This window comes from Acartia tonsa, chromosome 5, assembly GCF_053477335.1.
Source record: "Acartia tonsa isolate MP-2025a chromosome 5, ASM5347733v1, whole genome shotgun sequence".
NCBI classification, from domain to species: domain Eukaryota; kingdom Metazoa; phylum Arthropoda; class Copepoda; order Calanoida; family Acartiidae; genus Acartia; species Acartia tonsa.
The window spans coordinates 32898151-32911908 of record NC_137264.1 but is presented as its reverse complement, the minus strand read 5'-3'; the positions used below and the strand labels follow the sequence as shown (position 1 = coordinate 32911908).

At 31.0% G+C, this 13758-nt stretch overlaps 1 protein-coding gene across 8 annotated transcripts in view; it reads right to left on the bottom strand.

Moving 5' to 3' along the window:
* nompB (intraflagellar transport protein 88-like protein nompB) overlaps positions 1–13758 on the bottom strand; it is a 54821-nt gene that overhangs the window by 26530 nt on the left and 14533 nt on the right. For all 8 annotated transcript variants that reach the window (XM_080162358.1, XM_080162359.1, XM_080162356.1 and 5 more), the window contains 13 exons: positions 13219–13267; positions 12531–12601; positions 10196–10265; positions 8027–8098; positions 6942–7023; positions 5892–5980; positions 4758–4827; positions 4288–4320; positions 3938–4029; positions 3348–3393; positions 2965–3056; positions 1949–2028; positions 188–275 (listed from right to left, as the gene is read on the bottom strand). In XM_080162358.1, coding sequence (XP_080018484.1) covers positions 188–275; positions 1949–2028; positions 2965–3056; positions 3348–3393; positions 3938–4029; positions 4288–4320; positions 4758–4827; positions 5892–5980; positions 6942–7023; positions 8027–8098; positions 10196–10265; positions 12531–12601; positions 13219–13267 — 934 coding nt within the window. The remainder of the gene's footprint in view (positions 1–187; positions 276–1948; positions 2029–2964; positions 3057–3347; positions 3394–3937; positions 4030–4287; positions 4321–4757; positions 4828–5891; positions 5981–6941; positions 7024–8026; positions 8099–10195; positions 10266–12530; positions 12602–13218; positions 13268–13758) is intronic.

Below are 13758 nucleotides of genomic sequence, written 5' to 3'. Positions count from 1 at the left end.
TTACCTCAAAGTGTCTAGTGGAGCAACCCCCCCTCCTACTTATTTTGAAAAAAAGAGGCCCTCAGCAGTGGTGTCAGGCATATATAAAAATACCCCCACATCCCTTATTTTAAAAATTTTAAAGTAAGGGGGGAGAAGTTCAGTGCTTGACAATACACTCTGAGGGATATTACAAAAATATTATTACCTGATCAGTTTCTCCTTGTAGAAAATAGAGAAAAGAAAGGTTTGTAGCTGCAGTGCTTGCAACCTTTGTATCCTGCTTCTCAAATCCTGCAGTCACATCAAACATTTTTCTATTCTAAATTATATAACCCGTTACTGTCGCAAAACGCGTAGGGCATCCACTTACAGTGGGGGGGGGGGGGGGGGGATAATGGGTTCTAATTTTTTGACCTACAGACTGGCGGACTAAGTAAGTTGTATACTGAATACTCTTCTATAAAATGTATATTTTTTTAAAAATTAGCAGAATATCTAAAATATCAGCCAAAAAAATCTCCCATAGCGTTACGGACTGACAGACAGACAAAGTGAATTATAAAGTAACTTCTTTACAACAAAAAATTAGTTGAATCTATCTGTATGCTACGGGGGACTAATCTTGTTAAATTTTATTGCTCTACTTCTTCCAGTTTCTCAGTTTAATATATCTAGGGATATAGGGATCAGGCAATGGATATAAAAATCATTCTTTTGGTTGCCTTTTGACTTTGGGTACTGGGCCATATTACATGCTTTTTCACTCCAGTAAACTATTTTAACATTTTGAACTTCAAATTTAATAAATTTTTTCCTGGCTATTTTCTTAATTTTTTTGTTTTCAAGACAAATTAGCAAGAATTATTTTTCTTACCCCTATATCCCTGAAAATATTCAACTTTGCGCTGAAAAATCACTGCCGCATGAAAATCATTTACTACAATCGCAAAAATCAGAATAATTAGTGCTTTAACAATAGCAAAGAGTTGAACAGCATAACTTCATATTTCAAAATCAGAATAGCTAACTATTATAAACGATAAATTCTGATACAATTTTACCATTTCAAATAAATAGTAAAATATTACATACATATATTTTTTACGATATGCTTTTTTTACTTCAGTTGTAATATTAATTTGTGTTCATGATAAAATAGAATTTTTACTACAAACTACTTTGCTAAATTTATATAATTGGTATTCATTTTAAAAAAGACAAAAAAATTAAAGTACGTGCCGAAGCAATAAAAATGGAAATGTCTATGTGAACTTGTAAAGGATAACAATCTCCATAAGAAAAATAAACAAAAAAATGATGGATGGACCAATTGATAAAGTAACTTATAGAGCAGATTTTCAGTTGTCATCAGCATTAAGAAGATTAAAGGAAATACACAAGAACTATTTTCCAAATAATTTTCAAATAGCAACCGATAAAATCACGTTCTTGAAGGACGGACTAACAGACAAAGAAAAAAATAAAGAAGCTTTGCTAAAAAAATTAGTGATGAAATGTTTTAAGGCGTAGAAATTATATTTGCTAATAAAACTTATTTGTCTTGTAAGTGGAAACAGCTTTATAGCGTATAATGTAAGAGTCTAACATTAAAAAAATATAATTGGCTAAAATGGATTAAATGAAATAGATTATACACTAATGTATATTTTTATTAATAACATAGCTTCACCATTATAATGGCCTGTCCGTGCGACCGACAAACTGTATTGCTTTATTAAAGAATACGCCTCTAGGGGCACTTAAAGGGTGCGGGGGGAAGTCGAACCAACCCTAATACAAACTTTAGTTTGATCATTTTTTCTATGGGCGATTTCTTTTGGGATGGTGGTGGTACCCTCCACAACAATAATTATAAACTTTCCCAGGACCCATGAGGAGCTACATTGTAAACTAGAGCCATATCGGTTCAGCGGTTCGATTCTAAACTATAAAATGTTCAATTCCTTTGAGTGTATCAACAGCTTGTGTAAAATCTTTCTGCTTGAGGAACATGACTGCTTTGTTGATCTCAAGATCATTCGCCAACTAAAAATTAAAAAAAATATATATATTTGTATGCATTTCCTGGCGGTTAGAGGCCTAAAAACTCATAAGTGATGGAGGTTAACATTTCACTTCTAATGATTAATGTTTTTTCGTAAATATTTTGGGGGATTGTTATTTTTTCTTACTGTATTTCTCTTGAGAAAAGATAGAAATATTCCATGGACCTATATGGAGCTTCACTGTAAAGGAGAACGATATCGTTTCAGCGGTGAACGAGATCATTTGCTACAGACTTACGTCTTTTTCCTTTATATAAGGATTATTTCGAGTTAAGTTATTTTTTGTACACGTCGACTCATTACAATGCTTTTTTTTTCTTGCTTTTAGGCCAGGTTTTCATTTGACGTTACAAATAATTCATATTGCTGCTATGCCAGACACATGAACATAATATAAGTCTAAAAAAAACACATTTTAAATATTTTCGACCATAAGACAAGGGTCGTTTAATCAAATTAGCTAAGCGATGGCATTTAAGCTGAGAAAATATTTAATGTTTTTTTTTTCATTTATAGTAAAACATTATTTAAACGGCTTTATTAGCCCCCTGTAAGCTGTCAAAAGCTACCAATTAGCTGTCATTTGGTAGCTTGAAAATTAGGGTAAAAGGCTTGATTTGTAGCCAGCTAACTCATTTTCCTAATTTTCAAATGTTCAATTATAACTGTTCTTAAGAGCGATTAATGATATGACTATAACCTCTGAATGTGTGGACATCTTGATAGTATCAACACACTTACTATAATCATTAGTAATTATATCAGTTACTACCTCTGAATGTGTGGACATCTTGATAGTATCAACACACTAACTATAATCATTAGTAATTATATCAGTTACTACCTCTGAATGTGTGGACATCTTGATAGTATCAACACACTTACTATAATCATTAGTAATTATATCAGTTACTACCTCTGAATGTGTGGACATCTTGATAGTATCAACACACCAATTGTAACCAGCTGTAAATGTATCCATTATAACTGGGGATATTAGCTTGGCGCCTAAATAAGTAGAGATAAAGAGATAGGACAATGGCAGATTAATATTAATTTTTCAAACTCAGCTGAATTGATAGCATTAGAATGCACTTTTACTTAGTGTTTATTACTAATGGTCGTAGTAGAGTCCTATTGGATTCAATTGCTAGTAAAAAATCAAAATTATGAAGAAATTTTAATCTATTGAAAGTAAACCTTATGATGAAATGAAAAAATCTTCTTTTGCATAGTTTTAAAAATTAAGTATATTTTAATATTATCTATTTTTGCACCATAAAATGATTAAAACGATACCCATTAAAATACAATGTTCAGCTTCGGCCTTCTTTTGTCTTTCAATCTAAAAAATGTTTTAATGAATAATTAAATATTAAATATTACTACTGTAAACCAATCATAAGTAATTGATGTTATTTTTGTTTAAATTGAAGCAATTAAACATTACAATCAATTATATACATAGTTTTAAGTTAGGTAATAATGCTTTTTGTTGCAAATTATTGAGTAATTTTCCATGAGGGAGTGGGGGTTGAAAAATGGGAAAGGTAGCTGGCTTTCCTAATATTTTTTTTAGGTGGGCGGTGACATCATTTAATATCAAACACTTTACCAAAGTCAAACAAACATTAATTATTATATTTTTTATATGATCTTAAGGGATGAGACAATTGACGATTAATTGTTATACATCCTTAATGATTATAAACTGAATATTCACTTTTGTAGATTGAAATCATTAGTCAAAAAGTGGACACACTATTCTGAAACTAACCATATAATAAAATTTCCATAAAAGTACTCAAAGTTTTAATATAAGTCAGGTGGTTTAAAACTTGGGGTACCAGTAAGTTTTATAGTCCCCTTCCTCTCAGCAGTTTTTTTACCTTTCTAAGTTCATCATTTTTGATAGCTTCTAGAATAAGATTTGAAGTAGGGTCATCATTTACTGCCAAATATTTATCCTCATCTTCTATGTCTAAAATAAAACCAGATAACCAGAATAAAACAATAGACGATAAATTAATATACATCTTGAAATGATTAAAAAGATTATCCCTTCTGAAGATTAAAATAATTGGTTGAAACGTTTAGACAGTAATATGTTAAAGCTAACCAATACACATTCAATAAAGTACCTAATGATATTGAGCCAACGAATAAAGATAAGATATTAAAAAATTATGATTTTAAAAAGTAATTAAATGAAATAAAATAAATATTTGAAATTACTCACCTAAGGGAATCTCCAAAAGTTGTTGAAATCCCTATTAAGTAGTAATTCATTATAGCTATCTTTATATAAAAGTAACATCTGTGTGTGTGTTTCCCGAAGGATCTTACAAATTACAATATAGCCTCTCATGGGTCATAGGAAGGTGTATAACTTTTTGGGGGGTAGAATACCACTAACCTTCCACTAGAAATTATCCCCTAGAAAAAATGGTCCCCCAATTTAAAAAATTTAAAATAGTGCCCTTAGAAGTCTCAAGGGGAATAGCCACTAGTATAAAATGTATAACTAGGACAATTATGTCAACATGCTGGGGAAAAAAACATGAAACTTTGGCTGGTTCTGTCTTAAAATAATCCTTAACTAAAAGCAGTTAAAATACTAAAGCAGTCAAACAGACGGACATACAAAAGTGCGCTGTTAAATAATAGAGTAGCAATGATAAAAAACTTTAATAAAATGAATTAATTCCTGAATCATTTTCTCTTTATCCCCGAGTGCAAAATAGCATAGGAGTAGATGTAGGCCAGTTCTATAATCACCCTATAAATTAGATAATATAATTAAAGTAGATGTATGCCAGTTCTATAATCACCCTATAAATTATATAATATATAAGGAGTAGATGTAGGCCAGTTCTATAATCACCCTGTAAATTAGATAATATAATAGTAGTAGATGTAGGCCAGTTTTATAATCACCCTGTAAATTATTTAATATTAGGAGTAGATGAAGGCCAGTTCTATAATCACCCTGTAAATTATATAATATATTAGGAGTAGATGTAGACCTGTTCTATAATCACCCTGTAAATTATATAATATAATAGTAGTAGATATTATTTAAAGTATATTTGCGATAACTTTTATTTAATAGATTCTTCCAATTTTTAACATTTACAAAACAGCCAGCTTTATTGCTTCAAGATCCATGTCAGATCTATATAGGAAAAAAATGTCTATATATGAGCTCAAGTTTTCCAAGGAATAAATGTTTAAAACTCATAGTGCTCCAATAATCCATAATAAACTCCCATTGACCAGAACGATATGACCCATTATTTTACTGCTTGAAGAATAAATTCTTTTTTTTATTTCATGTTGCTATTTGAATTATATTGAAGTATTAAATTTATATTTATAAAACAGAAAATTTAAATTTATAATATAGTAAATAAAAGAAAACTTAGTTTTAAAATAATTTGATACTAGCGATACGTGCGTAATGTGGTCAGATATTGAACTAAAATTTAACAGTTAACAAAACATTTTAACCCTTTCAGGACGATAATTTGAAATAAAAAATATTAGGAACCTACAATATTTTAAAGAAAGAGGAAATACTTTAAACAGGGATAGGACAATGGAAGAAAAAGATTAATATTCAATCTAGCTAATAGCGGAATAATTTAAGAACGCCACCTCTAGTATAATATATCAGGAGTAGATGTAGGCCAGTTCTATAATCACCCTGTAAATTATTTAATATATTAGGAGTAGATGTAGGCCAGTTCTATAATCACCCTGTAAATTATTTAATATATTAGGAGAAGATGCAGGCCAGCTAATCTTTGAAAGTTTGAGTTTTCACATGAAAAAATTGTGTACCTGTTCTGACATGATCCATTGGAATGAGGTACAGGCATCAGAATATTGTCCCATCTTTACAAATAGTATTCCAATATTATGCATTATCTATGAAAAAATTCACACTTTTCAACACATTTAATAATAATATTAATAACAACTGTATTTTTGCCTCAATATTGCATGATGAGCTTTATTATTTCTATAAACATTGATTGCAATTTGCAATTGGCAAAAAGCAATTAAAACAGGAACCATAGATTTCAGTATATTTAAGCACATAAAGCAGTCCATATAAATATGAAAGGAACCAAAATTAAGTAAAGTGCTTCTAAATTAGCTCTGTTACTTAATTGCCTGTATGGAAACAATGTGTGAATACGCATTTTTGCACACTTTTTATCTTGTAGTAAATTGCAAATTTCGGCAATTATCTTACAAATAATTTTAACTCTTTTATTATTAATAACTGTGTTTAAGATTTATATATGTACATTATTTCAAATCCTTTAAAAATATTTAATATAATTTTATATAATCTGATTTCTAAACTCCGTCATGGCAAAAAGCGTGGGTCCTATAGAAAGTAAATTGTTAATCAATTCAATTAATTTATCTGAGATAATTTCTTTTCTAAGTACAATTAAGTGTTAACTGACAATTTAGATATAAAAGAATAATTTTTCACTCCAGCCTTAACCTAAAACTATGATGACAACATCTGTAAGTAGCAAAGAACAACAATAATGTATGGCCAAACGGACAAAGTGAGTTATAATGTACATTATCAGTAAAAGAAGGATACAATTTAAAATAAAAATCGCGAAACATTTAAATATACATACATGTTTTAGTAGCATGAATAACACACTGACAAACTGACAGACCAAGTACATTGTATATTGGATGCTTATGAGAAGTGGTATCTTCATTTAAAAAAACTGCACTAAATCCTGAAAATAGCAAATGTCACATATCTCCTTCTGGACTAATGGACTGACAAAGTAAAATATAGAGTAGCTTTGCAACTAAAAATACTTCATCAATTAAATAAAAAAAGTATGAATTCCTTGATTCTAAGATTTTTCTGTGTGTTTGGGACTTGATCCAAGGCCATACGATAAAATTTAATAGCTCTGTTGTACTCTCCTGTCTAAATTTAAATATCAAATCAAATCATTAAAAAAACATAGTTACAATGGTAATATATTGTCGATGTATCGATATTATGTTAGCTATGCACACTTTTTATATAATGCATGTGAGCCAAATAAAGCTTAAGATTTCTATAACTAAAATCTACCAGGTTCTCCATTTCAGGGGGGAGGGGGACCTGAAATAGGACTTGGAATGGTTTAAAACTGTTTTATGTTTTAGATTTAAGCCGTGGGATGGTTTTAGGCTACTTTTTATTACTTTCTATTCCCCTAAGAATTTAGTTGAATAAAAATCTCTAAAGACACTTGGAAATTTAAAATTACAAAGTAACTAGGCTCCAAAAAAGCGCTTATATACACAGGGTTCGATAGTTAAAAAGCCAAATTTTATAGGTTCTAAGTAATTTCTTACATCTATTGTTGCAAAATTAAGGAAGGTTGGAGAGGAAATTTATATTTAATACACTTTAGATGGAGACAGAAAAAGATTTTTGTTTTTGTTAAATCTTTTTAACATAATTTATGTATATTGTTTTTATTGTATATACATACAAGAACAATAATGTCCTTAAGCAGTGTTTCAACAACAAGAGAAGAATATTTTATCTAAAAAAAAAACAGCAATAAGCTTTAATACAGTATTACAATAAAATTTTTTTTAGGATTAGAAACTGCTTATATAATTTAGAGTTTAGTTTGACGTTGGCGGTCGATAAGATGGGGTTGGATTATTTTTTTTTCTCAGGGCCTACATTTGGGGTGCCCTAACAATGCGGGGCTAATCTGACCTAACCTAACCTAACCCGACCTAAAGTTAAAACTATAAACGAAAAATTCACCATTCTCCTTATTTTCAATTTGTCTTAAAATATGTAGAGTGGGGGGGGGGGTGTTAGAGTTTCTGTTCTCGACTGTGCATTCGAAGGGAAACCGCCAATAATTAAATATTCTGTAGTTCCAAAAACTGGAATTGTGATCCCGTCTAATGTTCACATTTACCTTGAAAAATATATTTCCCATGTTGACTTTTAATCTTCCAGCATTGTTGAACATCCGGTTCTTGGTTATAACCTGAACACATACACACATATTTCCAGGGACGGAGGGGGCATTGGACTGTAAATTACACTGGTATCCAAAGTTTAATCAACCTCTTATATTATTCATTTGCTTAAAAACTAAAGATACTTTTAACAACATTTTGATTGGTTGGTTCAAAACTATTAGTGTTCAACCATCTCAATAATTCTATTCTACAAAAGTGTAATTTTGCCATTTTATTGCCCATTGTCTTATCTATTTAGATCTCTGCATATTTCTCATTGTAAAACAACTTTTATCGTAAAGATATTGATATGTAAAAAGATATTTTTTTGCATTAATGTCTTTGACTAATGTGTTTTTTTGATAAACCGTTGATAATGAATAATGATTTATAATTTTTTGTATAATTTAATGAAAACACTGTGTATAATTAAAATTTAAAAATAATATTTTAATAAGATTAGTTTTTATATAATTATTTTCTAAAACTTTCATTAAGAATAAATTGTTGTATACCTTCCTCCAGAAATGCATAAAAACTTTGTAAATCTTTTTTTCTTCAAATAAACAAATTTATGTGTTCTAAAACTGAAAATGTAGCGATATAAAAAGTGTGCTTACTATATAGATGCGTTCTTAGGTAGGCAAACATTTTGTATGGCCTTTTTAAATTTTGAGTCCGTTTTAGATTTGTCTTCGAAGGCTGTGTTCATAAATTTTCTTTATTACATAGTCAAGAAAATTGTCATCCTTGTCAATATAAAATATCAACCAACTGTATCAATACCAAAATTCTGCCAAAACTTAAAAATCCAATTTAGTTAAATTAAACTCAAGGATAGAGTAACAAGTCAATTCTTTGTTATCCAAGACACTAAGGTAGCTAGAGGTATGTTTGAAGAAAAAACTATATCTGCTCATTTTTAAAAGATAAGAAAAATACTTCAATGATTGACAAATATCCACCTATCACCTTTGTGGGGGGGGGGGGGAAGGGGGAGTATTACATTTTTTTATTTTCACCACCAGAAGAAAGTGTTTAGTAAAAAAAGCTTGGACGTCCTTGACACTTTCGGCAGAGAAATACTAATTTAACTATTCCTTTATGTATATAAGAAATCCTATATTGGTTTGCTAATCAATATTAAATTTCAAATATCGATGCTGTCACAAAAATTCTAAACTTGCCAAACTTTTAAAGATTACAAAGTTTTCTCTTAGTTTTTAAAATTAAAAAAAAATATTTTTATGTATTATCTCAGAAGTTAAAACCCGATAATTAACTATATAAGTAGTAAGGTTTTTTTCTGAAACGTAAGATCTTGGATTTAGCTAATCCGAATGGGTTAAATATTTTAGGGAAGCTTTATAATTGTCATGAGTGGTTTAAGGCTATTTTTCTGACATCCCCTGCCCTATCCTAGAGGATAGGGGCTAAACAACTAATATCATATTAAAAGGTGATTCTGATTAGTGATTAGTGATTAGCGGCTCAAATCGCGTCATAACTTAGGATTATAAGATGATTTATATTTGTCATGCAAAGTCAGACGCATGTCAATAAATTTTCATGTACAGTTTCTGACAAAATTCTTAGTGTAATTATTTTATAAATGCGAAGATCTTAATGGATACGACAATGGAAGATAAATTGATGCACGTACACAATGATGATAAAAAAATACCCCCTTCTGTAGAGTCAAGGTATTGATTGAAAAGTTTAAACATTGCAAGTTTGAACCAACCAATCAATATTTAATAAAAGTAAACAAAGCTTTTAAGTAAACAGATAAAAAAACTTGTTTATTAAAATTTATTTACCAGTTTCATGTAAAGTCAAATGTCATATCCCTCCTATATTTGGGACTGTCATAATATGACCAAAGAATAGTTATTTATCGCTTTCCACGGATAGTAAAATGAAAATAATATCCACAGGGTTAGAACCGGTTCGAGCTATACTGAAAAATCATATAACTTAACGTCTAAAAGACAATTTTTTTACAAAGAAAAAAATATAAATCCAAAAATCAAATCCAGTTTTGTTTGCCCCGAGATGCCCTGAACCGGTTCTCCTCCAGCGGATATTAATTGCATTCGAAGCCATACTGGAATATTAATTACCTGATACGTATTCAAAGCTTCTGTATACATTTCATTATTTTCGTACTGGATGGCAAGATTAAACAGCACACTAAAAAAAACAAGGATAAAAATATCCACAAGTATAGCTGGAGGACCATTAATCTATCAAATAAAAGCCAAGATGATCCAAGTGTACAGAAAATTCTACTGACCTAACACCCATCAGCCTCTGGACAACGCCACATCAGGCCGCTAACTTTTTAAAACTTGACGAGGGAATCACCTGAAGAGATATCTACCAGTTAGCGGTTCTTGGTGTGACCTTCAGTGGCTACACAAACAAGTGTATAAAAAGTACTTTTTTTATGCAATCTTTTTACAAAGTATAAAGTAACATTGATAAGAATCTTACTAAAGTCTAATTTTTTGTACTTGATTAAACAGAACACAAAAATAAAACTTTAATAAGTAGCGAAGAAAAAAAATAATCTTAAAAAATTCCTTGAAATCTATCTTAAATGGCAGTTGATATGATGTTGTTTTCGTCAAAATATTTCAGTCGTGCGTGCAGATAACGGACCATTTGTATCCAAAAGTAGCATTGCTATTAGTTTTAACCCCAAAAGGTGAAAACAAGTTGAAAAGACAAAATCCTGATTTGAAAAAACGCACGCTGAGTATAAAAAAGGTATTTATACAAAATTGAATAGCAAATTTAATTTTAAAGATTTATCTTAAATAATTTGCTTATTTCTTTGCTAATCGATTCACATGTGTTTGGAAATGATACCAAAAGATATAAGACCTAAATGAATTATTGTTTTGGCTTATGATAGGTTAGGTTACTGCATTGGGTAGAGGAATACCCCGCAGACCAATTAAATAAAATATGATTAAGATCAAGTCAAAGTAAAAATATGATAAGTGGACGATGAATAGAAACTATAGAAAAAGTTTAAGCAACAGATGTTACTATTTGTGGGAGGGTACCTCCGCTTTCTCAAGATAAATGCCCCTAGGAAAAAATATCCCACTCAAAATTTTCTTTTATTTTTTCCTTTTTAAAGGTTTTGTTTCGTCTATCCCCCTCCCTCCTCAAGTGCTATTTGAGGTCTCTAGAGGCTTAGCCGGTAGTGAAAAATAAAATAGAGGTTGCTTAGAAGTATTAACACTGCACTGCACTGTAGCAAAAGTTTTAGCGACAACAAACTGAATTAATATTCTAAAAACTTTTTTTGTTCCGAAATAAAATAAAATAAAGATTAATAGAATAAATAAACATAGGATCTCAGAAAAGTTTATTAAAGGAAAATACTATATATAATGTTAGCGGCTACGCCCCTAGTTGCCTTTAGGGGCACTTTAGGAGGGAAGTGTGGGGTTAATTTCAAATTTACCATTTTTTTTATTTTAGATTTAAAAAGAAAAAGTAACAAAACTTTATTTTTGTGGGTGGGGGGCTTTTCTCTTGGGAGGGTGATGATGCTCTCCCCAAAAATAGTTGTAAACCTTCCTAGGGCCTATGAGAAGCTACACTGTAAATGAGAACCATATCGGACAGGCAGAAATACAAAGATCTTGCTACTTTTAAATAAGGATTTTATGGTAATGGACCAAATCCTACAAAATTCATCGGATATTTATCGGTTTCGAAGCCATACTGGAAAAATCTTTCCTCTAATCTAATCTATTCATCTTATTATCTATTACATTATCTTAGAAACATTTATTACATATGGATAAAATATTAATTAATGCATAAAGCAAACAGCAGAATCCCTTTTGGAGATCACATATTATGCAACCCCTACGTCTCTGAATTAGAATACCCTGCGGCCAGCTCAAGCATTACGTAACTTAACCTTACCTAATATTATATTAAAGAAGCATTACATAATTTTTTTCAGATGGATTTACTGATTAATTGTTAGTGTAGGGTAATGGGTTTTGCAAACTCTATTTGTGATTGAAGGGATTATGCCAAGCAAACAAAGTATCTTATGTTTTAGTTATGAAATATATTAAATCCACATCATATAAACCGCCAGGGAACGGTTGAAATCAACGTATAAGGCACAGGACTGAAAAGGACCTAATAAAATTGGAACTGACATGGGGAGAAGCTGAAGCACATGCCAAGGACAGGAGACTTCATGGAGGAACTGGGTGTCCGTATTCTCTGACTCGCCGGATGATGATGATAAGGCACTAATATCCAAACCATTGCAGACAACCAATACTTTGAATGGGAAGTTAGCCCAAAAATATGGTTTGTTCCAGAGTTAAAGTTAACCAAGACATAACAAGAACAGTTATGGTTGTTAAGAAGAGCTGCAATAAAACATTGGGGAAAAGGTTTGTTTTGTATAATTACCTGAAAGTGAGGTCAAGATTATGCGTGTCAGATAAAGCTGCTTGTTCTCTCATTCTTATCAGACTTCGTTCCTACAAAAAATTATAAATTAATTAATGATTAAATTTTATTTTATATGTTTTTATAAATTTTTTAATTGTTCAAAAAAAGTGTATATAACATAAGTTTTACTATAACATTTGACTTACGAATGGACCAGAGGCAGAGGTCGTAGTGTTCTATGAACAGACGGTCAACTCTAGTTAAAGAGTAGCTTACAAATAGGTCAGTTACAGCTTAATCACGAAACCTATACATGGTTTTCAGCTGTTGTTGGGGGGGGGGGGGCAACATGCAGTAAAATTGACGACCTCTCCATTCCACCCCCCCCCCATCCCCTATATTATTTGAGATTTGTTTCACTTGTTTATATCTTGTAACTGGTTCAATTACCACGGGTCCAAGGAGACATCCCTGTAACACCCCAAATTGTGACACACACACTTACAAACATTTAGGGGACTTCAGTTTTGAAAGTCCCATATCGTTTCGTTAAAAAAATATTTTTACTTGGTGGAAAAAGTAAAAATTATATGCCTTTTTAGCCTCACGCTTTCATAATTTTTTTCTCATCATAAATTGTATTAGCCTGTTATTGCTGCTCTCTTCATGGACACTTTTTTCTTGTTTTCCTTGGAATTAAGTTTACCTTAGCCGATGCTTCTTTAGCTCTGTCTAACGCAACCTTTTTCTCTCCCCTATACAAAATATAGATTATTAAAACAATATAAAGTAAAAAATATAACTTACTGAATTGTTAGTTCTTGCGTTATTAGCTAATTTCAAATTGCATTGTTGTGTAGTTTTACGACAACCAACCCTTTGTTTGCAGAACGTTAATTGAAAGCTATTACTATGAAAATGTGCGGTAGCTGATTGTAATCAAATACATTGGTCAGGGCCGCTCCTAGTTTTACGTAAGGCGCCTGTCATAGTAGAACGTTTCCACAATCGAAATTTTAAATAGACTATTTACAACAAAAACCCAAAAAATGCAGCTGTATGTTAGCCGCCAAGTTATGTTTACTAACCTTGCAGCTCCCTTACAGCTGTCTGTCGGCTACCCAACTTGCCATACATTCTTTCCTGGAAGCTGCCTTGCAGATGTCACCAGCCAGCTGGTTCACCTTACCTGTAAGCTGCCATTCAGTTTTCTTCAACAAGATTGTTCACCTTACCTTGAATCTGC